Source organism: Aspergillus eucalypticola (assembly GCF_003184535.1).
Source record: "Aspergillus eucalypticola CBS 122712 chromosome Unknown BO83scaffold_43, whole genome shotgun sequence".
NCBI lineage: Eukaryota > Fungi > Ascomycota > Eurotiomycetes > Eurotiales > Aspergillaceae > Aspergillus > Aspergillus eucalypticola.
In genome coordinates, this window is record NW_020290317.1 from 105,560 (window position 1) to 130,305 (window position 24,746).

At 48.4% G+C, this 24,746-nt stretch overlaps 8 protein-coding genes across 8 annotated transcripts; 6 read left to right on the top strand and 2 right to left on the bottom strand.

The window, feature by feature from the left end:
* Positions 1 to 1,247: 1,247 nt before the first annotated feature.
* On the top strand, positions 1,248 to 2,979 carry BO83DRAFT_372284 (FAD-binding oxidoreductase; the record flags this gene model as incomplete). Its single annotated transcript, XM_025529975.1, has 4 exons — positions 1,248 to 1,328; positions 1,383 to 2,302; positions 2,437 to 2,657; positions 2,705 to 2,979. The coding sequence occupies 4 exons, from the start codon at positions 1,248 to 1,250 to the stop codon at positions 2,977 to 2,979; spliced, it is 1,497 nt and encodes a 498-aa protein (XP_025382493.1).
* A 770-nt stretch (positions 2,980 to 3,749) lies between these two features.
* Positions 3,750 to 5,084, top strand: BO83DRAFT_432322 (uncharacterized protein; the record flags this gene model as incomplete). Its single annotated transcript, XM_025535615.1, has 6 exons — positions 3,750 to 3,882; positions 3,995 to 4,014; positions 4,067 to 4,100; positions 4,145 to 4,638; positions 4,683 to 4,777; positions 4,826 to 5,084. The coding sequence occupies 6 exons, from the start codon at positions 3,750 to 3,752 to the stop codon at positions 5,082 to 5,084; spliced, it is 1,035 nt and encodes a 344-aa protein (XP_025382494.1).
* A 1,327-nt stretch (positions 5,085 to 6,411) lies between these two features.
* Positions 6,412 to 7,283, top strand: BO83DRAFT_383251 (uncharacterized protein). The gene has a single exon (XM_025532430.1). It carries the CDS (start codon positions 6,489 to 6,491, stop codon positions 7,110 to 7,112), a length of 624 nt encoding a protein of 207 aa, XP_025382495.1. The 5' UTR covers positions 6,412 to 6,488; the 3' UTR covers positions 7,113 to 7,283.
* BO83DRAFT_458419 (cytochrome P450) lies at positions 7,209 to 9,529 on the bottom strand. The gene is made up of 11 exons (XM_025537132.1): positions 9,327 to 9,529; positions 9,129 to 9,236; positions 8,944 to 9,075; positions 8,710 to 8,890; positions 8,569 to 8,655; positions 8,417 to 8,513; positions 8,243 to 8,366; positions 8,069 to 8,185; positions 7,847 to 8,018; positions 7,532 to 7,778; positions 7,209 to 7,471 (listed from the first exon to the last, which is right to left on the bottom strand). Exons 1-11 carry the CDS (start codon positions 9,519 to 9,521, stop codon positions 7,306 to 7,308), a joined length of 1,626 nt encoding a protein of 541 aa, XP_025382496.1. The 5' UTR covers positions 9,522 to 9,529; the 3' UTR covers positions 7,209 to 7,305.
* A 979-nt stretch (positions 9,530 to 10,508) lies between these two features.
* Positions 10,509 to 11,758, top strand: BO83DRAFT_403733 (wax synthase family protein; the record flags this gene model as incomplete). The annotated part of the gene is made up of 2 exons (XM_025533645.1): positions 10,509 to 11,239; positions 11,302 to 11,758. 2 exons carry the CDS (start codon positions 10,509 to 10,511, stop codon positions 11,756 to 11,758), a joined length of 1,188 nt encoding a protein of 395 aa, XP_025382497.1.
* Positions 11,759 to 12,256: 498 nt separating this feature from the next.
* On the top strand, positions 12,257 to 14,458 carry BO83DRAFT_458423 (MDR family MFS transporter; the record flags this gene model as incomplete). Its single annotated transcript, XM_025537133.1, is given in 9 exon segments — positions 12,257 to 12,605; positions 12,657 to 12,903; positions 12,961 to 13,327; positions 13,383 to 13,530; positions 13,555 to 13,558; positions 13,570 to 13,752; positions 13,806 to 13,831; positions 13,898 to 13,928; positions 13,994 to 14,458. 9 exon segments carry the CDS (start codon positions 12,257 to 12,259, stop codon positions 14,358 to 14,360), a joined length of 1,722 nt encoding a protein of 573 aa, XP_025382498.1. The 3' UTR covers positions 14,361 to 14,458.
* Positions 14,459 to 15,152: 694 nt separating this feature from the next.
* Positions 15,153 to 16,844, top strand: BO83DRAFT_383253 (uncharacterized protein). Its single transcript, XM_025532431.1, has 6 exons — positions 15,153 to 15,298; positions 15,365 to 15,499; positions 15,586 to 16,048; positions 16,108 to 16,194; positions 16,254 to 16,448; positions 16,515 to 16,844. Exons 2-6 carry the CDS (start codon positions 15,464 to 15,466, stop codon positions 16,760 to 16,762), a joined length of 1,029 nt encoding a protein of 342 aa, XP_025382499.1. The 5' UTR covers positions 15,153 to 15,298; positions 15,365 to 15,463; the 3' UTR covers positions 16,763 to 16,844.
* Positions 16,845 to 22,471: 5,627 nt separating this feature from the next.
* Positions 22,472 to 22,827, bottom strand: BO83DRAFT_325769 (uncharacterized protein; the record flags this gene model as incomplete). The annotated part of the gene is made up of 2 exons (XM_025528017.1): positions 22,472 to 22,693; positions 22,750 to 22,827. Coding segments are annotated over 2 exons (300 nt in total), but the record flags the coding sequence as incomplete, so codon positions are not given.
* Positions 22,828 to 24,746: the final 1,919 nt, after the last annotated feature.

The following is a 24,746-nucleotide window of genomic DNA, read 5'->3' on the forward strand; positions in this document are numbered from 1 at the left end:
CCTCGAAATCAGGATGGACCTGGCAAGGGAGGGAAGTGACTTACTTACAGAGTATTCCGCTATATCAAGTCTGTACTGATTCAATCAAAATGTTCGACCGCGTTTCACTGCTACCGCCACAAATTCACATCTGCAATATGTCGCCAAGGTATCTCCAGCCTCGTGTGCAATAAGTGGTATTATATTAGTAGTCTGGCTATCAGCATCTGGCCACATAACACACGGGATTCTGCCAAATAAAGCCAGATCTGAACAGATAGGCTACATCCGGTGATTATTTCCGAGTCTAGACAGCAGACCCAATTACCAAGTGGAGAATCGTAGAAAGCGGTTGGCAGCAAACAAAAATGACGGGCCCAACGAGAAGGCGGGGGCTGGCTGAACTTCGGAGATGCGACGGTGATGGTGGAACCCATGGAGGGGTAATGAATGCAGAACGAGTAGGGAGCGCAAGCCAACGCCTTTTCATTGAGCAAACTGCCATGACCCTGTCAATTAGGTGATTAGGCAGTGTTCCGCGCCCATTGACCCCTATCCCGCGGAATCGTCGGAAACATCTTCAGCCCTGGCTCTGTTCGACCTACGCCTTGTTTTATACTCAATGACCTTTCCCATTTTCGCTCTTCTCATGTTATTTCATGGTAAAGATACCGACGAGCCTCCGGATTGGTTTCCCCGTCCGCTCGAACAACACTAAAACCTAGTATGCTGCCAACTAGCTTTCCCACTATATAAGGGAGCTCCACAGCGAAGAAAGTGTGCCTGCCCGTCAATAAGAGACCCACTAAACGGGCCGCCCAGCCGTCAAATCAAGCCTCGGTTAGTTAATACTCTGTAGACAATCTGAACCACCGGTGCAATCGCCATTTTGGGCCTGCCAGCATGTCTTACAACGCAGACGGCAATTGATCGACTTGCTCGTATAGATTTTCGCACATGAACTCCTTCGCTTCATACAGCCTACTCCACAGAAAAACTTTACACACGCCGTCCATGGCTGATCCAATTCCAATCGTGCCATACGGGCTGACTTGCCCCATGTAGCCATGTACTTTGTTGCGACTCGGGACCACTCCGGCTATGTCAAAATATGAGCAAGGGGAATCCGCTACGATAATGCACTAAGGGCAGGAGTATTCCCTAGCCCGCTTGCTGTAGCGTTTCGACTTATATTATGATAGTGTAGCCATCTTGAGGGACACAGTCGGAGGAATTATTTCCGAGCGTTTCCAATAGACGAACTCAACATGAATTTCTCCACTGCGGCAGTCCCTGTCCTTAGCATTCTGCCCGAGGCCAGCCTCGGACTTGGTTCTACGCAATTTTGTGTATGTGATTCGTGTTCAGTACTTAGTGGGTGTACTAATAGCCTTGTTATTTAGTGCGCCGCTTTGCAAGCGACCTCCCTGCGTGACCAAGTCCTTTATCCGACCAGCACGGCATACAATGAGTCCGTGTCATCTTACTTTGCGGTCAATGTTCAGCTCGATCCTACGTGTATTGTCCAGCCGCACTCTACGGGGGATGTCTCGCTCATTGTCTCGACTCTGACCCAGACCGGCGAAACACAATGCCCATTTGCTGTGCGCAGTGGTGGCCATACCACCTGGCCTGGTGCAGCAGATATCGGGCAGGGTGTTACCATTGATCTGTCCATGATGAACAGCACCACATACCACAAGGATAAAGGCGTTGCATCTATCCAGCCGGGGGCGCGCTGGCAGGCGGTCTACAAGGCTCTTGATCCCTATGGTGTCACTGTGCCTGGAGGACGCAGTGGACCAGTTGGCGTGGGTGGGTTCCTGATCGGAGGTGGAAACACCTTCTACACCGCACGTGTAGGCTTTGCTTGTGACAACGTCGAGAACTTTGAAGTCGTTCTTGCCAGCGGATCGATCATCAATGCCAACCGAACTAGCCATCCTGATCTGTACAAGGCGTTGAAGGGTGGATCGATCAACTTTGGAGTTGTCACAAAGTATGACCTCAAGACGTTGCCTCATGATATGCTTTGGGGTGGACTGGTCGTCTATGATAATTCGACCACCGACCGACAGCTCTCGGCCGCAGTAAACTTTACCAACAACATCCACAATGACCCCTGCGCATCCTGGATCGGGATGTGGGAGTACAGCTCAACGACGGGGCAGAACATCATTGCCGATGCCCTGGAATACACCAAGCCTGTTGCCTTTGCACCTGCATTCCATGGATTTACGAGTATTCCAAACATCACTGACACGATGCGGTTTGCTACTATTTACAACCTGACGCACGAGCTGGTTCAGGCGGCGGGATACCGGTAAGCCAGTCCCTAATAGATAGCCATTTTCGGTCGTCTTTCTCCCTTGAAGAGGCCATCTTCCTGAGGAGATCGTCGCTGGTGGTGTTGAAGCCGGCTCTTGTTACTTGGGTCGCTAACAGCTCACAACTCAGGGATATCTTCACAACCGGTACCTACAAGAACGACATCAATGTCCTTCGCAAGGCGATCGACCTCCACAACAACAACATTGAAAAGGCCAAGGCCCATGTCAAGAGTGACTACTGGGCCATGGTTGTAATGATCCAGCCCTGGCCCAAGCTTTTCGCTCAGCACAGCGTGGCGAAGGGTGGCAATGTTTTGGGCTTGGAGCGATTTGATGAGAACCTGATCCGTATGTGACCCGACCTTGTTCCTAGCGCAGCACTAATCCGTTTGCAGAAATACTATTCGACTACGCTTGGGATGATGCAAGGGACGACGAACTTTTCATCGGTCTTGGCCAGTCGATCCTGGAGGCAGTTGACGAGTACGCCAAGTCGATTGGGGCGTACAATGGGTACATCTACCTCAATTACGCCGACAAGTCGCAAAACCCTCTCAAGGGTTATGGCGAGGAGAATGTCGAATTCATCTCCCGTGTGGCCAGAAAGTATGATCCAGATGGAGTGTTCCAGGTACAGGTTCCCGGTGGCTTCAAGATCAGCCAGGTTTAAGCAGCATCCCCAAGAAGTTTACGACTAGTTGAAGCGCTTTGTACAGTAGAGCACCAAATAGAATGGGATAGATTAGACAATGAGACAACGAATGCTCCACCCTCGTCTCGCCTTGCTAGGCTGCGCCATTTTTAACGCGGACTTAGTGCATCTTTGAAAATGCAGCGCAGTCAACCCGCATCGCTGTGGAGCCGATAAAGAAGCCAGCACGAGCCGTTTCAACGCGATCTGAACAAGCACAGTCTGATCGTTCGCTTGCCTCTACTCCGTACTTAGGGCGCTCCACCACCGATCCTTTCCACTCCTACACCCGCCGACCCTCGGGCCTTTGGACGGCCAGGCTTTCGCCTGGACGACAGCCGGACGCGATGGCATATAATTCCACTCCACACGGATGACACTATCCAAGCACCGGAAAAGTCCCCCAAGCTTGGCGGAGTTGTTATTGTAAATCATCGTAGTTTCGGCATGTGGTCCAATTTACCGCTGCTAATGAAGGAGGCGCATATCCTTGTCGTCTTGGGAGAGCGTGCATAAGCTTTCGATAGCACATTCCTTGTTGGAAAACGCACACAATACGCTTTTCTGCGAAGAGAAAAAGCAAGAAAAACAAAAATGACCGAAATACGAATTCTTTATCTTTATTCTGTCTGTGCCGTCGACTAGGCCTTTCATGCCTCAGGGGCACCTCATAGAGTATAATCTCCCTTCTGGAACCCTTCTATAATCTATGACGGTGTGAGGTTCCATTGAGAGGCTGTTGGCCTTCAATGCCACTTGAAGATGGCCATTACTACAATGGCGGACCCCCTCCCGGGGAGACGTACGATTTTGACTACTCGCATCGCCATCTGTATACGGCAAATATGGAGGTGATTTCGGCGGGCTTAATCATCAGCACAAGTTAGCTGCCTAGCCTTGCGAATGTATACCAAAGCACATTTGCTGCATAAGTTCGGATGGGATGATGGTATGTTAGCGTCTCAATGACGAAGAGTCTATCTGATTTTTATAGTGTCTATTATCCTTGCTTGGGTAGGCTGCCACAGCGATTGGAATTGAAGTTATTCCACTAATCTTGCTCCAGGTGTTTTCTCTGGGCACTCAGGCATGCGCCATCTGTAAGTGCCTATTGTCATTGGTTATCACTCTACTAACATGTCAGATGGATATAAACATGGGGGCATGGGAATTCACTTCTGGAACGTGACACCTGCGGTGTATGACGTATATGTCAAGGTATGTTCTTCGAGAATTATCCAGCCCAAGTTAATGTATCTAGGTCGTTCTCTCCGCAGCAATCATCTACGTTCCGCTCTGGCGTTTGCAAAAATTAGCCTGATTATCCTTTACTACCGGAACTTGTGTCAGAAACGGTACCAACAATGGATTTTGTACGGCATCGCGTTTATAGTCAGTAGCTACAGCTTTGCGCTCGGCTTGGCCTTCATTTTCGGCTGCCACCCAATCCAGAAAGGTTGGGATATATCAGTCACAGGGACATATGTTAATCAATACGCGCTGTATGTTGCAACAGCCGTTCTGAACATCATCTCTGATATTGCGTTGATTTTGGTACCCATCCCAACGGTGTTGGGGCTGAACATGCCGGGGTTACAGAAGTTTAGGCCTTTTGCTGATGTTTATGGTTGGCTGCGCGTGAGCATTCCCTCACCATTTCGCGTCGTTTGCTGACTATGTAGAACTCTCGTAACCGGCATCATCCGTCTAATCACTTTGATCCCCTTTCTCATTCCTCTGACCCAACTTACAATATTGGTCGACCAGACCTGTGGATGTAAGTTCCTTACTCCGATCACAACAACACACTCTAACTGCGTTGCAGCAACATCGAGGCCAACTTCGCCATCATCTGCAGCTGCCTCCCCTTCCTCCGCTACTTTCTGCGCCGCTACGCCCCTCGCTTAATCGGTGAAAACAGCAGTCTTGCGCGTCGTTATCACAGCTACACTTATCACTATACTGGTGGAAGCCGAGCCCGGCGAAAGGAGGGCCTTACGCAGCCACAGGATGATATTGAGCTTGCCGAGAACGGAGGAAGTATCAATGCGCCCTGTTCTGATGTCGATGGTAGCGCAATCTGAAGCCCGTTTAAGGGAGCATGGTATTGCTTTCATCTCTCTCTTCCTATATGCCCTTACTGGCATTTATATAGGCCTTCTGAACCTCTCGTTTATTGTACATCATGCGTCTTCTAGCTTAGTCGGAACTAATGGCAGAGGCCTCTGCTGCAGTATCCGTGTTATGATCGTGTCTTCTATTCAATCCATGACATGTAGAGATAATAAGGTAAGCCAATATCAATTCGGTCTTGTGATGTCGAGTTGTTTATATGAGATCTGATGCAGACTAGCTAGGTTAAGTGACCACGACCCCCCTCTCAGCTATATAAATGATCTTCCACTCATTTCAATACTAGTCTGTCAAACCAGACTCTACGAAGTGAGCCTCATTTCAATCATGAACTTACTGCTTAACTGTTTCGCGTGACGACTGGATGCAATGCATCCTTCAATCTTTCGACTCATTCTGCCTCAACCCAAGAGTGTCTTCTGAAGACTGTAATAATGTCTCGCTTGCTTCAGCGCAAGAAGCTTCTGACTCTTTGACACGCGGTAAGTACAACTTCTGTTCTCTCTTATCCTCAGTTTGCTCATCTTATGGAAACCACAGACCTTGCTTCTGCACATTCTAGTGCACCACACGCGAAGACAGACCCCCCCTGCATCGACTTCCGTTCAAGTCGCACAGTTACCAGAATCTTCGGATAGGTGAGATCGGATGAAATTGCACGACACAGGTCCTAGTCTCATGGACAACGTGTCTTTGGAGCTGGTTTATGGGTCATAAGTCTGAGAAGCCATATTTATCAAGAGGCACTACGATGGGGGCCCATCTTATAAGCGTTGAAGGGAGCTCAATAATGCGGTGAGCAGATTCATCCTGATAAGAGTCAATAGCTAGCAGCTCCTCGAGAAATATTAATAGAGAAACCGTGGGATTTAGACTCACGGAAATCAAGCACATATTACTTGCCTTGTCGTTTGGAGCTAATCTATGTTCCTGTGGTAGAACAACGCCATCGTCATCATCATCATCATCATCATCAGCTTGCCGGGGCCATCGCAAGCCTAGAGTCATCTAGAGTGGAGAAAAATGAATTGGGTCCATACCGTATGCATACCGGTACAACATCGAGTGAGAGGGTAAAACAGTACGTATTTTTCAAACCCACATATACTGTAGGTAACAGGCTAGGCTAATCCTGTTCATACTTACCTGTCAATATGCAACAACATAAGAGCCTGAGTGCATGGTATGTACATTGATCGCTCCAAGGTATTTTTATCAGTAGTAGTAATATAAATACTCATCTATTCCCCTCTGCTTTCAATAAAGCCAATCCATAAATCTGTATCCCTACACTTCTAGATATACTACCACCCCCTCCCCAAGTTCCCTCAACCTCCATATACCAAACCCCCATCATGATCCATGCTCCTCAAAAATACCACTACCAGTCCAGCCATGAACATTCACCACCATTACCACCGACAACCACCAACATCCTCGGAACCTGGTACATCACACGATCCTCCAGTCCCTTCTGGAGCGACAAACGCAACCCCACAATCACACTAACCGCCGACACCACCACCACTCCACCAGGCACTCTACCCCTAAGCGAGCTCCCCCAAGCCACTACAACCTCACCCGCCCCTATCCTCACAAACAAGACATCCTACCAAACACTATCCTCTTCCTCAGTAAAGACCACAACCGGAACGGACCGAGCGATTTCAGCCGGAAAAGAGCATGGTCCGATTCAAATGGAGTGGCGGGGGAGCGGATGGCTGCGGATGGTGAGTGCGCAGTGGGAAATTCTGGGATGGGGCGGAGCAGACGATGACGACGAGTGGCTGCTTGTCTTTGCTAATAAGTCGATGTTCACGCCGGCGGGGATAAGTTTGTATTCTAGGACGAAAACGGGTGTTGATGAGATGGTGTGGGCTGGGATTGAGGTGGAGTTGAGAGGGCTTGTGGAGAGGTATCCTGCCGAGGGGGAGTTGAGGGAGCTGGTGATGGGGATGGAGGTTGTGAGATTTGATTGACGGGTTAGTAGTAAATTAAGGAAGGTTTGCTGCTTTGGTGGAGGTTACGCTTTGTTGCTAGTTAGTACTTTGCTGGGGGACTAGAGTGATGGGTATCGTATATTGCGTTTATCTATGGCTAAGAGTATAGAGAAGATGAGTATGTTTAAAGTCGTTATTCGTATATAATGAAATGATCATATAGAGATCAAAGTCACTTTCGCGCTCGCAACATCAACCTTGTACTAGATCGAGGCACAATAGCAGTGGTCCAAACAAAGGTTCGTGATGCATTCTCATCCTCCAGCTTGACATCGTACTCCATAATTACATGGCTCAGAACCTGTTTCAATGTCCTTGAGACAAACCACCGACCGGGACTGTGATCATGGCCTATCAGCTACAGATAAATGTTATGGATAACTTGTTTTGATGCTTACCATGCTTTTTTCGCCGAACCCCAGAAGGGATAGTTCCAATGCACGTCTGTATACTTTGGGAAAGCTCTCACCGAACCATCCGCTTCATCTACCGCCAGAAACCGAGATGGATCGAATTTCTTTGGATCCGGATAATGCTCCGGGTCTTGCATAATCGCCTCTTGAGGAACGGCAACAAGGTTTCCGGTTGGGACATGCGTGCCGTCTGCGAAAGTGTAGGGTGATAGAGCCACCCGTTGAATTGACACTGTCAATGAACGGGGTTTAGTTATCAGGCTTGAAGTAAACTGCGCGTGATGTATGTGGGAATCTCACAGGCATCTAATGGACTGAGTCGGGCAGACTCCCGTAGGAAGCTGTCCATCAAAGGCAACCGATCAAAGTGATTTTCATAGCTGGTCGCGCTTCGCGCATGCTTGATTTCCTCGCGGAGCGGCTCGATGAACTCCGGATGGAGACACAAGTCATACATGGCGTATACCAGAGCCTGTTGGATGATTAGCCTTGGGGCGGTATAGTATGGGCTAGTATGCTAACTGCGGCCATTTGATGCACGGAGGCAAAGAGAATAGCGATTATTTGTTGGGCCAGTCGAGATACTGTTCGTTGTTCTGGAGTCTTGGAAGAATCTATTACCCACTGTATGCCGTCGCACTATCATGACAGGTAAATTAGTCCCGGAGCCATAAGAGAGGGAGCTTCTTGACTCACCGGTTTCGAGGGATCCTGGGATGTGCCGTTGCTCTTGACAAGTCGATCTTCTACCTCGGCCGTAACAGAGCGACCGATGAAATGCATAGCTCCACTCCAACGCATCATAGCTGGTGCCACCAATCTTGGAAAAATCAGTATATTACGTGGGATATGCAACAGAGCAGTACTCACGGAACTAGGAATGATGGGAGGTGGCGACATAGTTCCATGGTTACCACGACGTCTTGAAGGTACCGATTGACAGCGTCTTCGAAAGCTGGATCGCTAGCTAAAGGATCGTTAGGTTATAGCTTACTAGAAGTGGTGTACGGCTTATTTCTCACCCAGCTTCTCACCCAAGAGAACGTAATTGTTGATTCGCGTAACAAGGTGCTTAGCTAGGGTAAATCCACTTGCTTGACTCCAACCTGCTTGACAGAATCAGATATGGCCATTTTTCATTATCATGACTAAAGTGTACGTACCATCCGAGTCTCTATCTGTCAGCTCTTGCTTAAACAGATCTTGAACCAATGGTTGTAGGCCTTGCTGAATTTGAGGTAAATTAATGCGAAGCAGGACCTTGATAACACGCTTAGCAATATCGTTGTTCGGATCTATATCGTTGTGCTGGAAGCCAAACAAGGTGTATTTGTGCTGAATCCTCTATAGCGCTGTCAGACACAGTAAAATATAGGTACGTCAAATATTGTCCATACCTGTTCCATGGCCGTGTGGAATGAAAGCACGCTCTCCGCGCTCTCCCCAAGCTCCCGGACCTTTTGCTCGGAAGAGACTAGTACCTGATACTCGTTGAGAGCGGGAATCGCGAAGGACTTATCACGTCCCAACTGCTTGCGATTAGTATATCTCAGAGCAGATTAGTAGAAATGGAGTTGCGTACCCTCTGATAGAGACTGAAGACCGTACCTGCCCCATCGACCACAAACTCGAGACTGGTGAACCACTTTCCGAATAATAAGATAGATGTACCCCCGATGTATGTGTTGAGCTGTTATGGGTTTGAAGACATTAGCTTGTGAAGATAATTTTTGGATGGCGTACCAAAGCTGTATAAAGCGAGGGAGATATTCATGCATACCGGGCGCTTGCTATACAACCTTAGCAGCTTGATCAGCTGCCAAATAATCCACAGGGTCGCCACAATGTAAGACGTGCGCCTGGTATCCAGCATCTGGCATAGTGCCAGGCTGCTGCTATAAAGCATATCCGCAAGCATAGTCAGAGCTGATGCTAATCCTCTCGTGTCGTTAAAAGTCAAGTTAAACTTGGACATTCCGTGTGTGTTGCAGAGATGCTTATATATCTTACACCCTGCTACTCTTCCCCAGCTAGCACTATTCTACCTGACTACTTGGCCCCTAAGCAACCACGAGTAATGTGCTGGTCACCACTGATAGCATCACGATCGTCAAATCTCACCCCAGCGACCCTACGAGCCAAGGTAAGCAAACTACGAGGACACATCTGACGGCAACCGTGGATGCCTTGTAGGCTTCATCTGACCAGAATTTCCCGTTATTGCATCATTGCTTCCATCAGCAGCACACAGCCCTCCGAAAAGTCTGGCGAGAGATCATGTAGGGAAGCCAATGGATTATCACTAAGGCTTAGAGAAGCACCCTTTTACCAATAGTAATCAGGTGTAGAAACTTGGAAGAGGAGTGGGGGCGAAAACGAAAGTATGATTTACAGCATTCAAGTTGTGCAGAATCTTTCAGATACCCAGAAAAGGCTATTCATCCATTTGCACTGGAATAAGTCTGAACTCTCATTCATGGCGATGAATCTATAAATTACCATATGAGGTGAGACGGGTAGGGTAATTGATCGACAGGTGGGGTCTGGAGTAAGCACTAAGTGAAATGGACGAGGCGTCGGTTATGCAAAAACGGTATCCAGGTCATTGACACTTGTAACGCAAGCCTTGGCGGGTACTTTGTTTTCTTTTCAAAATCTTGCAATGAAAGAAGGCTGTGACTACCCACCATCACCATGTAGACCGGACCAGGATGAGCCAGCTGCAAGGGTTTTCCCCCTTGCTCAGTCATTTGCCCAACTTTAGGCCAATGAGTGTCCAATAATCCCTGCTTCTTTGTTTGGCGGGCCATAGGTACATTGCCAGCTTCTATTCCCCCTTTTCACAAGACCTGATCTTTTCCCTTGACCTACAATACATTCATTACCTCCCCGCTTTGTCCGCTATTTTCTATTACTTTGCGACAGCTGCAACCCCCCCAAGACCAGCATTAGAGTATAGAAGATGCCCTTGAATCCTTTCTTAACAATTGCTCTTCAAACGGCCGTGGTGGTGACCACTCTGGGATTCACCCCGGCCCTGTCAAGCCTGAGGCCTGGCGCATTGGTGATTGTCGCACTATGCACTGGCCATTGCATCTCCACCTCCTTGGGATACTTCGTTCGGACACCATGGGCCAGCCTCGCAGGCGGTTATTCGGTCATGTTACTGCTCCATTATGTCGACATAGGGTTGTTGACACGCTGGGAATTTGTCGACCCCTCCCCGACGAAGTCGCCCAAGACGCTAAATTCGACCTGGGTGGCCCGTGTACGGTTTGGTATCTGGGCGGCCTTCAATGCGCGATGCATTGGAACGCCTGAGCAAGTGTACCGCATTCCTGAAGCGGTCACCTGCGACCGAGCCGCATTCCTCCGTCGATCTGCGGGAATTATCCTCCTCAGTTATCTGGGCCTCGATGTGCTCGGCTCGATGGGCGATCCTGAGGTGGGATCTCGCTTCCTCATTGCTTCTCGTGTGCCGCTGTTTCGGAGGATTTCCGAAATTACTACAGAAGAGATCGTCATTCGAGTCTTTTCGGGCATTGCGGCTGGCATAGGCTTATTGGCCAGCCAGGGTGGTTTCTATTATCTCTTCGCATTCACCAGCGTTTTTGCGAGATGGAGTAAGCCGCAGGACTGGCCTCCTTTCTACGGAGCCTTGTCAGATGCGTACAGCCTGCGAAGACTTTGGAGGTAAACACACCCCTTTCACCTCTGTTCTTTCCTTTTCCGATATTGAACTAATGCCGGCATAGTCGCGTGTGGCACCAATCAAATTCCCACAAATTTCGTGCGATCTCTCGATTTTTTGCACGCGATGTCTTTCGCTTCCAGCCAGGGACGCTCGCCGACCGATATGCCAAGGTCGTGATGGTTTTTGCAACCTCCGCTTTCATGCACTTACTCATTGACCTCTCATCGGGGCTATCGCCCTCTAGCTCTGGGGCGGTGCAATTCTTCTGCACGCAGGCCTTCGGATTAATGCTGGAAGATCTGGCCGTCAACGCCTACTCTGTTATACTCCGCGGTGGCGGGCCGTCCCGCAACTGGACGGCGTCCCGTGGTGAACGGATATTTGGATTTCTCTGGGTCGCAAGCTTTTTGGTCTGGTCTTTTCCTGCATATCTTTATCCGATGTTGTATCGATCCAACGCTGGTCTCAATGACTCGGTGGTCCCTGTGAGCGTTGTCGGACTTTTACAAGGCAAATAGTGCGACCTGGTGCAGCCAAGCGGTCGGCAATGAGCTATAATTAGTCAGGTTGCCTATGTTGTAACTATAGAGCAGGCGGGATGATGCATATACGAGATGCGGGCTGTGGTTTCAGCCCTCGAAGTGGGTGGTGAGGTAGTAATTGGTATTTCCAAGGTGTTTTGGGTAATAGTAAATTTGTAAGTATTTTCGATATTGTATTTACCGCTTATCGCAGGGGGATCAGAAAGGTTTGTAGTTTAAATCCCGACCAAGTCCGAGACACTCCCGCGTGCCTGCAACGTCTTCCTTCCGTGGCCCCATTGCTCCTTGCATGCATGAATCGTGTCCAACATGCTTTTCGAGTCGCACAGTAAGTGGCCTGTCAGCCTAACACAGGCTGAGACCGATGTTGCTATGCATGTTTTAAGTTGGGCGTCTTGATCGCCTCTTGTTCCTCATGACTCCTTTTCCTCTTACCTTGCATACTATCGCGATTCACTGGTCGACTTCCCAAAGATGGCTGTTGACACAGAAAAGCCACCAGCAGCTCAGATATCGATGGAGGAAACCAACTCCATTCAATCTGAAGGTTCGGCAAGCCAGGCTACAACACCAACGGAGACATGGCGGCTAGCAATCGTTATCGTGTCTTTGTGTTGTGGAACTTTTCTGGTCGCTCTCGATACTACAATCATCAGTGTCGCTGTGCCCAGTATCTCCACTACATTCCAAGCCTTTGATGATGTGGGTTGGTATGGCTCAGCCTATCTTCTGACGGTCACAGCGTTTCAACCCGCCTTTGGCAATGTGTTCCAGCTCTTCGATGCAAAGGCAACTTATCTTAGTGTCGCCGTTCTGTTTGAAGGTGAGTCTACTGACTGTTTACACTTCGTGTCTACCATGTTGACCTGAGAAGCCGGATCCGTACTATGCGCTGCTAGTCCGAGCTCCACGGCCTTTATTGTCGGTCGAGCGATCACCGGGGTTGGTGCTGCTGGTCTATATCAAGGCGCTCTCAGCATCGTTGGGCTGAGCGTTCCGTTAGAGAAACGGCCGATGTATCTGGGAATAGTGCTGAGCGTGTTCGGTATCGCTGCATGTTTGGGACCACCACTAGGAGGTATTCTTACACAACATGTGACCTGGCGCTGGTGTTTTTGGATGTAGGGCTCTTCATACTAACTTATTGATCTTGGCTGACCGTATCTTCAATCGCTCAGCAACCTACCCATCGGTGGCGTGGCAATCATCCTGGTATTATTCTTCCTCAAGCTTCAGGACCGTCGAGCAAAACCAGCAGACTCAATTCTCGCGCGCCTCCGATCCTTCGATTACATTGGAATCACTTTGACTATTGCCTGGGTGTCCTGTTTAATACTCGCCATGCAATTTGGCAGCAGTTCTAGCAAATGGCGCTCGTCCAAGGTGATCGGTCTGTTTGTTGGTGCAGGCCTGCTTTTGATCGCCTTTTTTCTCTCCCAATGGTATCAAGGAGAGCGTAGCACCGTTCCCCTTCGAGTTGCGCGCCAGCGCTCTGTGCTGATGGGTGCTCTGTATTCGTTTTTCTTAGAGATCAGTATCTACGTTGTAAGCCTCCAGCCTGATATACAATCTTCTGGTATACAACTCATTATGTATACAGACACTCTACTATATCCCGTTTTACTTCCAATCCGCTCAACTTGTTTCCCCAACAGTTAGTGGTATCCGGGGAATCCCTCTGGGCGTTTCTCAAATCGCTGGCGTTGTCCTTACAGGCGCCATTGTGTCGATCACAGGGCATTACGTGAGTCACCAGATTCATGATATATGAGCGCGGTTGACCCAAGATTCCACTGCCAGGTTCCATTCATGGTCCTGGGCCAAGTCATCTCTATCATAGGCACCGCCTGTCTGACCAAGCTCGAAGTCGGCACTTCGACTGCATTATGGGCTACATTTCTCGTCATCGCCGGAGTCGGACATGGTTTGGGGCTACAGATGCCTTTCACAGCAGTCCAGGTCGTTCTAAAGTCAGACAGCACAAACATCCCTCTAGATATCGCTAACTCATATGTTCTCACAGTGACGACGATATACCAATTGGTAATGGTAAGTGGCAGTATCATCTCTTATGGTGCCAGTAAATCGCTCGCGCTGACCAACTCGACTTTCAAGCAATCACTGTTTTCTTCTCCCAACTCGGCGCGTAAGTACTATTTCACCGTGCAGATGATTCAGTTAATGGGAGCTCACAATTGTACCGAACATCAGCGCCATAGCCGTCGCCATTGGAGAAAGCATTTTCGAGACGAGCGTCGCGCACCAAGTCCGCACATCTGATCTTCCCATTGCTGCGGAGACCGTCATCGCTGCTGGTCCGACCGGCCTACGGTCGCTCACCACTGATGCGACCACCCTCCGCGCGTTGCAAGATGCTTATGCTTATGGAATTCGGGCGGTAATGGATTTTGGGCTTGCGGCCGCATGTCTGGCGGTCCCATTCGCTCTGGCCATGGAATGGCGCAACGTTAAGAAAGAGGCGGCGAGCAAAAAATTGGCGAAAGAGGCCACGAATGGGGACGAGAATGAAGAATCGACAACTGAAAAGCAGAATAATGACTTGGAGGAGGGAAAGTAGCTCGAGAAGGTTTGCTAGACTGGCCTCTCACTGGATATGAAGTGTAACATAATGTGACCTTTATCTACTAGAACTACTTTAAGTCGAGTAAATAGGAGAAATAGGTGTAAGATGATCCGATAAACTAAAATCCTCACATTTTCAATTGCACTCTACTTAACTCGACTACTCGGATTCATAGCGCTCCTCTGGAAACTGCTGATCGATGCGCTCTAACATGACATTCAAGGGATGTCTCATAGTGAAGGCCAATCAAAGACAGAACAGTGTCAGATAAGCAAGAATGACCAAACGTGCGTCGGCACTTCTCGTTATGGCTCATCTAATGCCGATCTTTCATGCGCCCCCTCCCTCCCGCCAATCCACCCATACCCTGTCAGAAAGTAGTCAAGTGCCCCGCTGCTTGCATGTGCGCTCGAGGCCAAATCACCGTTTTGTAAGGCAGAGTAAGGAAGGAAGTCCCGACACTTTAGTTTCCATCATACCAGTTTCTTCATGGTATGGCTTGTAGTCAACATAAAAGAGGGGCTCGGTTGTTAGTGCCTTACAAATGCTCCGATCTCGATAGCTAACAGCCTTGCACTACTATAGTGAGACAGCCTCGTACTTCGGATACAGATAGTATATGACGGCTGATGAGCTGGTTAGATGCTCGTAATTTTCGAAACGAACACTGTCCCGCTATGCATCTACCCCGACAATGCTTACTCGTCGCCCCGCCTCCCTTGCTATGTGTAAGCTCAAGAATTCTTACACTGCCAATGATTGTCTCTCAGCTATTCATAGCCCGCAGTGCAATGTACCCTTGAAGGTTGGGGCGCTTACATCCGCAAAAAGTATTACACACGGCGTGCGGATGCTTACAATTCGGGCGACTGTTGCAGTATCGGAATGGATGGGGCGGTGCAGCGAAGTCTTTACAGTTGCATACATCGCTCGTTAGTTGCATAAGGATGGAATGCTGTGGGCCAAGGCTGACCAGCGTTGCGTCTCCGGACGTATAGTATATTCAGCTATGTCTGCCCCTCCATTCCCGTCGCAGTCCACTGCGAAGAAGCCGCGTTGGATCTCGTATCCCCCGGAGGCGTATACTTTGAAGTGCCATGGCGAATAACTATATCGACGAGGCTACATTTGTGGTATGTCTGGAGGAACACCTCCCGCCTTAGCCTGGAAGCTTCTTCCTTTCCTCAAGCTTGGCTGACTACTGTTTCTCCCCGACAAGGCCGTGCTTTGGGTCTGTCAGACCATCACGTTCTTCTTCGTCCTTATTCGGCTGCTCCTCCAACATCTTGTCGACCGGAAATGGCATACACACGATGTCTTGATCTTAACGGCCTGGGTGCTATCTCTTGCCAATTGCATCGTGTGGTCGGTATGCTATAAGCAGATGTTCTATATAACAACCCTTACCACAGGCTCAATCGATTACTCCAATTTGCCAGAAAACATTGCCGCCATCGAGGTGCGATACTTGCGTGGGCAGCTGGCCGGATACCTCCTCTCGTATACTAGTCTCTGGTCGGTCAAGCTGTCCTTCATTTTCTTCTTCCGACATCTGGGGAATCGTTTCCGTGCACAACGCATCCTCTGGTGGGTGGTCTTGGCATTTGTTATCGCCTGCTATGGGGGTACACTGGGCGTCTTGGACTATGCATGTGAGATGGCTTCTTTTGAGGATAGCATTGGTCAGTTCCATTCTTCTCTTCCTTCTAGTAGAGCTTACAAGTTAACCGCGCTGTGACAGAGGCTTGTGCGAGTACGTATTCAATCTGGTATGAACGGGTGAGCCTAAAGGTCTCGACGAGTATGGATATTGTATCTGATGCAGCTAGTACGTACTTCCAACCACCCTCGCATTTACTTCGGTCTAATCATCTCTTCGTTATATAGTTATCATTCTCTCTGGTCACGTCATGTGGAGAGTTAAAATCGACATTCGGAGAAAGCTCGCCTTGATCGGTGTCAGTTTTCTAACGGCGTTTATCATCATCATAGCACTGGTGCGACTTGAGCTGAGTGTCTCAGGAACGGGGATCCTAAGCCCTGCCTGGCTGGTTTTCTGGAACGCGATTGAGATCTGTGTTGGTAAGTTGATCCTCGAAGATACAGTTGACTTGGAACATGTGGAACGATATCTGACTATGCGAATAGCGATCATGATGGCTTGCCTGGCGTCGTTTTGGACCTTTTACACCAAATTGAAAAGACAATCACCGGGTCCTCGGTGGCGCGCTGGGGGACTCCCGCCGCGCGATTATGCGTCTCTCGAAAGACCAATCCTGCTGAATGGACAGTTCAGCGATAGAGACAAGCATAACCATTCTGCACTCTCGATGCAAAGCCATAACTCGCAGAATACGGGACAGGGTGTCCCGAGGGGGAAGACGGAGGAGCCTTAGAGAGGAGGTGATGTAGTTTTGGTTGAGCTTAGACAGATACAGAGGTGGATGACTGGGCAAAGCCGCAAATGACAGTAGTCAATACCAAAATAGCAAATGCTACATGTTTTCGATGCAAGTTAGTAGGTTATATTAGGACACCACAGCCTGAAGGACGACAAACTTGTTTTACTGCGCGTGTTATTCTTCGTATTGGATGCAGTAGGGGAAGAGACAGTCGGAAAAGTCGACCATCGAGCAACTAGATAAACAGTTTGCTGTCCATACTTTGTATCTTAGGATACAGGGATATGATGCAGTTTTATTGTGACTACTATCAACTTAGTGGGACCAGGCAATGGTACCATGCATTTGACAATACTGTTCGATTACAGTCACAGTGGCTGCCCAGCCAATATGTTTCTCAGTGACGTGAAATGATGTCTTTTTTGGGCGGTCACGGGGTGTTGGGCCTTGATTCTTCTCTTCTTGCTCGCTTGTTTCCTCTCATCTTCACCTCACCTCATCCCCCACCTCCATCTCATCTCTTCCCCTATCTCATATTTTCCTTCATCTCATCTTTTCCTTCGTCTCATCTCTTTCATCACGCTCTCCTCTTCCTCTTCACCTCTCCTTCTTTCTCTAATCACCCTCCTGTATTCCCCTCCCCCATCATCTACTCTCCTCTTCTCCTTCACCTCTCCTTCTCTCTGTCGTTACCCTCATGTACTCCCCTCCTGTACTCCCCTCCCCCATCATCTTGCCGGGCGAGTCATGGTATCATGACTAGCCGAGGGGCTGCTTCCATTGGGAGTAGCCAGAAAAAGGATGTAAGTGTTCTTTGCTACACTCTTACTATGTATCTTCTTTGCTTCACATATTTCGCCTTCTCCTCAACTCACCGATGTAGAATAAAATGCAAGACTTCGTTTCATGACAATCTAGCGTTCTTTGCTTGCTGGCATACTGCGACCTAGGCTAACAATTATGGAATCAGCCGTCCACCACCACCTCAGACCTCAGGCCTCTTCGGGAGTTCCAAATATTGGAAGAACAGCAGAAAGGCAAGTCAATATAATCTAAGCAGTATATTATCGCTGACGACTTGACAAAGGTCACGGGGTACCTTGGGTACAACTTCACTCGTCCAAATAACGTGTCCGGGCTAGAAGCTCAGATCACAAATCGGGCGAGTATGTTGTCGTGTGGTACCAGACGGTGGGTTCGTTATGCTTGAAGCATATCAGCCCTTTCGCCCAAGAAATTGTTTCGGGTCAAGGACCCAGATGATGGAATGGACGAGTGTTGGTGATAGTAGCTGGAGTGCTTCCAGCATACTTCTTCATCACATGACTGAGAGCTTGATATACTGGTTGTATATCAAGTTTCTTCTCCAAAGGCGCTTCCGGGTCAGTGACCCAGAAGACCGGATAAGAATGCGGGCTGGCCAAGAGGTCCAGCACGCTGATATGTCGCTAGACGGCGAGCTTGATATACAGTGTATGTCAGCTTCATCAAGAACTGCAGGCTGGGCCAAGGTGTCCAGCAGGATGATACGTCGCTAGACGGCAGCTTGATACATGTGTATTAAGCTTCATCTGAAAATGCAGGCTGGCCAAGAGGTCCAGCAGGATGATACATCGCTAGGGCTTGATATACTGTGTATGTCAGCTTCAACAGTGCTGCAGGCTGGTCCAAGGTGTCCAGCAGGATGATACGTCGCTAGACGGCGGCTTGATACATGTGTATTGAGCTTCATCTGGAACTGCAGGCTGGCCAAGAGGTCCAGCACACTGTTTCATCACACGACAGAGAGCTTGGTATACAAGGTATATCAGCTTTCTCATCCAAAGTGTATCCGGGTCAGTGACCCAGAAACATGGATGAGAATAGCAGGCTGGCCAAGGGTCCAGCACGCTAAACCTGTCACTAGACGACGAGCTGAGTATACAGTGTATATCAGCTTCATCATCCAAAGTGTTCCGGGTCAGTGACCCAGAATACTGGGTGAGAATAGCAAGTTGGACAGAGTCCACAATGCTAAGTCGTCACCAAACGACAAGCTTGAATGCCAGCGGCATTCACTATAGCTTGGAGTCGATGACAGTGGTATCGTCAGGGATGAGAAGAATCTCTTTTACCCCGGCGATGTCGATGGTGATGCCAAGTTCGAAGAAGTGATAGTCACTTATTCATTGGCATTGTCCACTGTCTATGTCAATGTCAATTTGCGCAAAGTTTGCGTAAGGCGACTGACAAACCGCAAAGGTGGTCCTCAAATTGTTTTTGAGAAGGGAGTAGTCTTAGAGGCTCTCTACCTCCCATTCATGGCGACGGGTGCGGTTTTGTCCCTGGTGATATAGATTACCTGGGCAATACCCGCTGTGAAACCTGTGTAGGATCACACCGTTGCTTGGATAGCTGCACCGAGCAGGATCTAGCTATAGCTAGACTTTGCTCTGTTCAGGAATTGCCAAAGGCACTATGCCGGGTACATGCCGAACCATGACAGTCTTGACTGGCACAAAGGGGCCCTTCCTGTAGCTGAATTTGGCCAAGGTTGCAGGAAACCTTGCAATCCGGAAGAATGCTAGAGAGGACGTGGGTGGTTTTAGTTGATGAGAGCTTGTTGCACATAGCTTGGGCTTGTTGCGAACAGTTTGGGCTTGTTGCAAACAGGTGATTTCTGTTGCGAACAGCTTGGGCTTGTTGCGAACAGTTTGAGTTTGTTGCGAACAGCTCGAGTCTCAGAAACAGCTGCATGGGGCAATAGTCGCATGCATTGCTCTAGTTCCTCTTCTCAGGTAAACTCTTGTGTCATGTCTGCTGTTTCAACAAAAAACAGCAAAAGGCTATGGTCGGAAGAGGACTCCAATATATGGCGCCTCTGAAGGTACCTGCGCTGCCGGTGGACTTAAGTGTTTTACACGCTTACCCACAATGGCTCCATGCGGACGACTGATGACCCAGGGTCGCAAGGGCTGGGTCGGATGCGTCAACTACGCAAGGATAAAGCACCCATAGTTTGCAGAAATAGCAACTGGGACTTGTTGAGGACTTGATGACGGGAGATCTTGTGAACCCATAGTCGGCCACAACAATGTGTCCTCGGTGTGATTGTCATTACATCGAGGATAAGAGACATCGCGTGCCCACTACACCGTCTCATTAAAGCCGGAGCCAGATTCAAGGAGAACTGAGGTGACGGCCGGTCGTGATATTGCACTCATTGTTAGAAGCAAGAGACTCCGACCGCAAATATCGAAGTTTACGTGGGAAGCTTCCCGTGAACCCGTCTGTCACTGTTGTGATGGTAGAAAGGGACTTCGTTAAGGGGTTTCATTGACACATAGAGTGTCATTGAAGTGTATGCAAGGCATACGCATCACCCTCCAGGAAGGCATCTGCCGACCTGGTACTGCATCATAGGGTGCGGCTATGGTGCAGTAGCCGGACGATGTGGCCCAGCCACATGCTCACACCTTCACGCGGTGTCCGGTGTTGATCGCCAAGAAGCGAGACCAAGATGAGCGCTCACATGTAATGCTGGCTATTGTAGGTATGATTAATCAATGTATGAATTAACCCCAACTCTCGCTACTCTCACCCCCAAAGCATCACTGTCTTGCCCGCAAATTCCCATTCAGGTTAAAATCGAAACTTCGAGCTAAAATATAGACCTACCATGGTGACGCCTTTGTCATTTTCAAATCCGGCACTTGTATCAGCTTTCAATAGGCGTGCCAAGTGCAGGTTGAAAATGGAAGAGGAGCAATGTTAGTGACTAACACCTGTGGCTTGTTTGTTGAAGTTCCTCGTGCTAATCAAAGTTGATCAGTCTTGAACGATCCAGAAAACATGGACCTCCGGAACGGGCCGGTATTATTGACGAGTAAGGGATGCGTTAAGATGAGAAAGCGTTTATGCAGTCTATGAGGTGAACGGCCACATGTATCGCCATGTGAAGGCATCAGTCATATGGTTGCAGATGTACGTAGAACAAGACGTGAGGAGGCCCCAACGGGACCACGCCGATACATTGTCCCACTATACGACCTTACCGAAAGTTACTGGGAGTAGCGAAAAGGAATATTGGACCAAAGGCTGGGATACGGGTATCTGATCGGTTGAGAAACTACAGGAATGGCCTCACGAAGCAGGAAGCAGCAGGCGAATGATATGTTGTGCTGAAGTGGACATACGTTTATAATTAAGACTCGTGGCTGCGGCCGTACCGCCCGTCTGCGATCAGGCAAGACTTTTCGTATTGCACTCATCTTCTCCACTATCAGCAGCCAAGGACGCGCATACCACTGAGCGGAAAGCCAATTCGACATAGTCTTCCTAGCCCTCTAAAGCACAAAACCAGACTTCTTGTGAGAGTAAGTCTTGGAATAATGCAAGTGACCTAGCTGTCAGAAAACATCATATCAGCAAGGAGACCAGCCCTAGAGCCGGACGGAGGGACATCACCAAGATCAATGTAGACTTGCTTGCCAGCTTTCTAGTCCAATGGTCAATATCGAATCAAGGGCGCTTTGAAGAAGTAACCAAGAGCACATGAGTAACACGTTTACCTGGAGTATTGACATAAAAAAGAATAAGTCAGCATGGTTTATCTAGCAGACACTGATGCAGTGTCTAACACGCAACTCAATATCAGCGAGAACCCGACAAAGCTGCTGGCTGATAGTTGACACCTGATCCAGCCATCCGTCTATGGACCGCGCCTTGCATGGAACCTTATAAAGTCATATCGTATAGTAAGGGTTATAGGCGCTTAGTATTGACTGATGCTTTGGGAACAAAGATCAGAATGTAGGAAGGCTCACTGGAAGGAATTGCAACCTCATTAGCACGGGGACGTTTTTTGGACAATGATCTAACTTCATTCGGGATTCTCCTTCTGGTTCATGCGTGCTAGCCTCGCTAGCATGGTTGTTATGCCGTGGTAGGACTGCCTGGGTGGTTGTGTGCTGTGGATTATGGGCTGGACCCTGATACAGTGGTTGGTTATGACGAGTGGTGTTCTTGAGATGATGTAGTTCGCATCGTTGTATGAGAAGCGAGTGGTGTGGAGAGGTAGTGGATGATTGGCGTGATTCGTAGGAGCTGAGAGCCTCGGATAATGGGATAGCACTAAAGAACAGCAAGAGGTCAGCGGCTGGGTCTAGAGTAGGCATGGATCTTTGAAGAGTTGCCAATTCTCATCGAACTAACGCGGACGGGGTTAGAGAGGCTCGCGGTTCATCGGCTCGTGATATATGAGGAGATTTTCTAGCGAAGGGTAAATGAGGTGCTGACGAAAATAAGCGAGTATTAAGGAAGGGGGAGGGAGTGAGAGAGATGGAATCAGCGTAGAAAAAGACACCGGCTACTTGGAGAGCGAGGCTTCAAGACCAACCGGCCACGGCAACCGCCAATACTATAAAGCCAGGTCTCCCTGCGCTAAATATGTACTCGGTAGAAAGTGGTAATGTATCTGCCTTGGGATCATTCTCTTAACAGCCATCCTTCTAGGTCTCTACTGGTATTTTATGGTCGCTTGATTCCCTTCCTGCAGCGAGTCCATACCGGCGAAGGTTCTCATGCACACCAGTGGGGTATCCTTACAGGCTTCGTAGATCGTATGGGTCTTGCTACATTTAGTACGGGAATGTGACGGACTACACCTACTCAGGAAGTAGTGAAGTATATCAAGAAAGAAAGGAAAAAAAGAAGTTCTCATTCTCAGGCGTCTTCGGTCTCGTCCTCCCAACCATTCTCCTCCTGGAGGCGGATGTACTCCTCAACGGCAGCGAGAGCGTTCACCAGCACCTCCCTCCGCTCATTCCAGCGCCGCTGTTTCTCCTCGACATAGAGGAGATGGCTTATATACTCGTCCTCCAGACGAAAAAACTCCTCCATCAGCTCTCGCCGCCTCTGCGCCTTCGCGGCGGCCTCCTCCGGGGTCTATGTGTATGTCATTAGATAATATCATAATGAAAACAATGGTATCTTGTACTAACAGTTTCGGCGGGCCCCGGCCCGGTCTGTTGCTGCTCTTGCTGCTCTTGCTGCTGCTGCTGCTGCTGCTGCTGCTCCTGCAATAAACTTTAGTATCAGGAGCAAGTATAACACAAATGAGCTATATTGTGATGATAGTGTCAGGTGTTGTATACTATTCGACTGAATGTTTTGTTGAAGAGTGGAAGCGAGGGAATAAGTAATATAGAGTATTTGAGACTATACTCACTTCGTTGGCTAAAAGAAGACAGTAAGTATGGGTTGATAGGTGTGTATTGATGTGCAATTGTCTGAGGTGGTACTTACCAGGCATGGTGGTGGTGGTGGTGGTCGTAGTAGTAGTAGTAGTAGTAGTAGTAGTAGTAGTAATGGTGGTGGTGGTGATGGTGGTGATGGTGGTGATGGTGGGGGTGATGAGGATGATGGAGATGGTAGCTGAGACGGAAGATTGAGAAGCAAAAGATGCAGTCCTCTTACTGTGGACACATCACCTGATGCCCTGCCTTTTGTGACCTCTACCTCCAGTCTCATACTATCCTTTGTTCCCTTTTTTCTGTTTTACATTCTTCAGCTCTTAGGTTACGATTATATCTATCCCTTCGAGTGCCTTGATTGGATTTACGCCCGGCTCATTACTATGTAGATCTATAACGGACCACTTTAGTTCAACTGCCAGTTCTTCCGACGGTTTGCCAGCCATGGTGCTGCCGATGAAGTCAACTCAATTTAATTCATATATTCATATTGTTATACCCGATCGAGCCGGCTTAGTTAGATGCTAGCTATGTAGGTGCTTCACTGTTTGAAGCAAAGGATATGGCTCTGAACGCCCTAAAATCCCTTAAACTTACAGTAAATACTTGTAGACACATGTAGAATACAAAAAGAAACGCTTGCCATGATGTAGGAATGTAAAAGCAAAAGCGTGGCTACATTAAGCGAATATGAGTGAGTGTATGCAGCCTGCTAGCTGCCTGTGAGCTATTATTTTTCTTGTTCTTTGTCTAATATTATGCTCCTAACATGCCTAGTTTTTTTGCTCATGAAGTCTTGGTCTTGAAAAACAAAAGCCTTGATGTTCGCGTCGTCATCAGTCAACAGTTTCTCATCGGGCTCGATCTCTGTCTTGTAGGACTCGTCGTGAGCAGTGAGTTGATTGACCAATACCTCCAGTGAGGAAGTCCACTCTTCTTTTTTCTCGTTATATTCTTCGCGGTATTCATCCTCCAGCAACTGCAATCTGTGGAGTTCATCACGCAGCTCTTTTTTTCCGTAGCTTCTGTGCTGGTGTAAAGAGTCTCGTTACCGGCAGCACGCCGGCAGGTACAATAATACCTGCATCCTCCAGCGCATAAATCATCTAGAAACTTAGTTAGCATCACCGATATCAGACTCAGTGACGTTTGTTTGAAGAGAGATTGCTTACCACTCAGGTCCCTTGGGGCTTTCTGTAGCCGTTTATCCATTGTTTTCCTTTTTAAAGATTCTATAAAACAAATCACACCAGAAAGCCTATTCTGGGGCCCTTGTGCTCGCTGGGCTTGGCTACATGAAGTCGGGCAGACCTATTTTAATCTATGACGTTAGATATTAGTATGTAAGAACTATAATTTCTAATATGCCTTATCCGTTTGACTCGTACAGCGTTATAAAGAAAAAAGAGAAACAAATAAGATTAGACAACAACTTGCGCTACTATAAAAGACCGAAGAGAATAATCAAACTATCTGCATGGAAACACTTACCTGCAATTTATTATAAGCCAATGTATAATATAGTGCCCGTCTCCTCAGTCCCTAGACTAAGCCCTCAATCAATATTAGGGCAAGGCTCGCTATATGCTATTGATTGTATGTACATAAAGTTTTATGGATCTTAATTTTCATATTTATTTATTCGTCTAAGTTCTTGATTGAAAGAGACAAGATTGAAATATAGAAGAAGGCCAGAGATGAGAAGAAGAAAGAGATCGAAGTCAGAAATGAGAGAGATATTTATA

Bases quoted from the DNA above. Each gene is read 5' to 3' on its own strand.
- BO83DRAFT_383253 (XM_025532431.1), top strand. From the start codon at position 15,464: ATGGCGAATAACTATATCGACGAGGCTACATTTGTG. The intron at 16,195-16,253 runs GTACGTACTTCC...TTCGTTATATAG, and splicing joins TATTGTATCTGATGCAGCTA to TTATCATTCTCTCTGGTCAC. The intron at 16,449-16,514 runs GTAAGTTGATCC...CTATGCGAATAG, and splicing joins CGCGATTGAGATCTGTGTTG to CGATCATGATGGCTTGCCTG.
- BO83DRAFT_383251 (XM_025532430.1), top strand. From the start codon at position 6,489: ATGATCCATGCTCCTCAAAAATACCACTACCAGTCCAGCCATGAACAT.
- BO83DRAFT_458419 (XM_025537132.1), bottom strand. From the start codon at position 9,521: ATGTCCAAGTTTAACTTGACTTTTAACGACACGAGAGGATTAGCATCA. The intron at 9,076-9,128 runs GTACGCAACTCC...AATCGCAAGCAG, and splicing joins TCTTCAGTCTCTATCAGAGG to TTGGGACGTGATAAGTCCTT. The intron at 8,186-8,242 runs GTGAGTCAAGAA...CTGTCATGATAG, and splicing joins CCCAGGATCCCTCGAAACCG to TGCGACGGCATACAGTGGGT.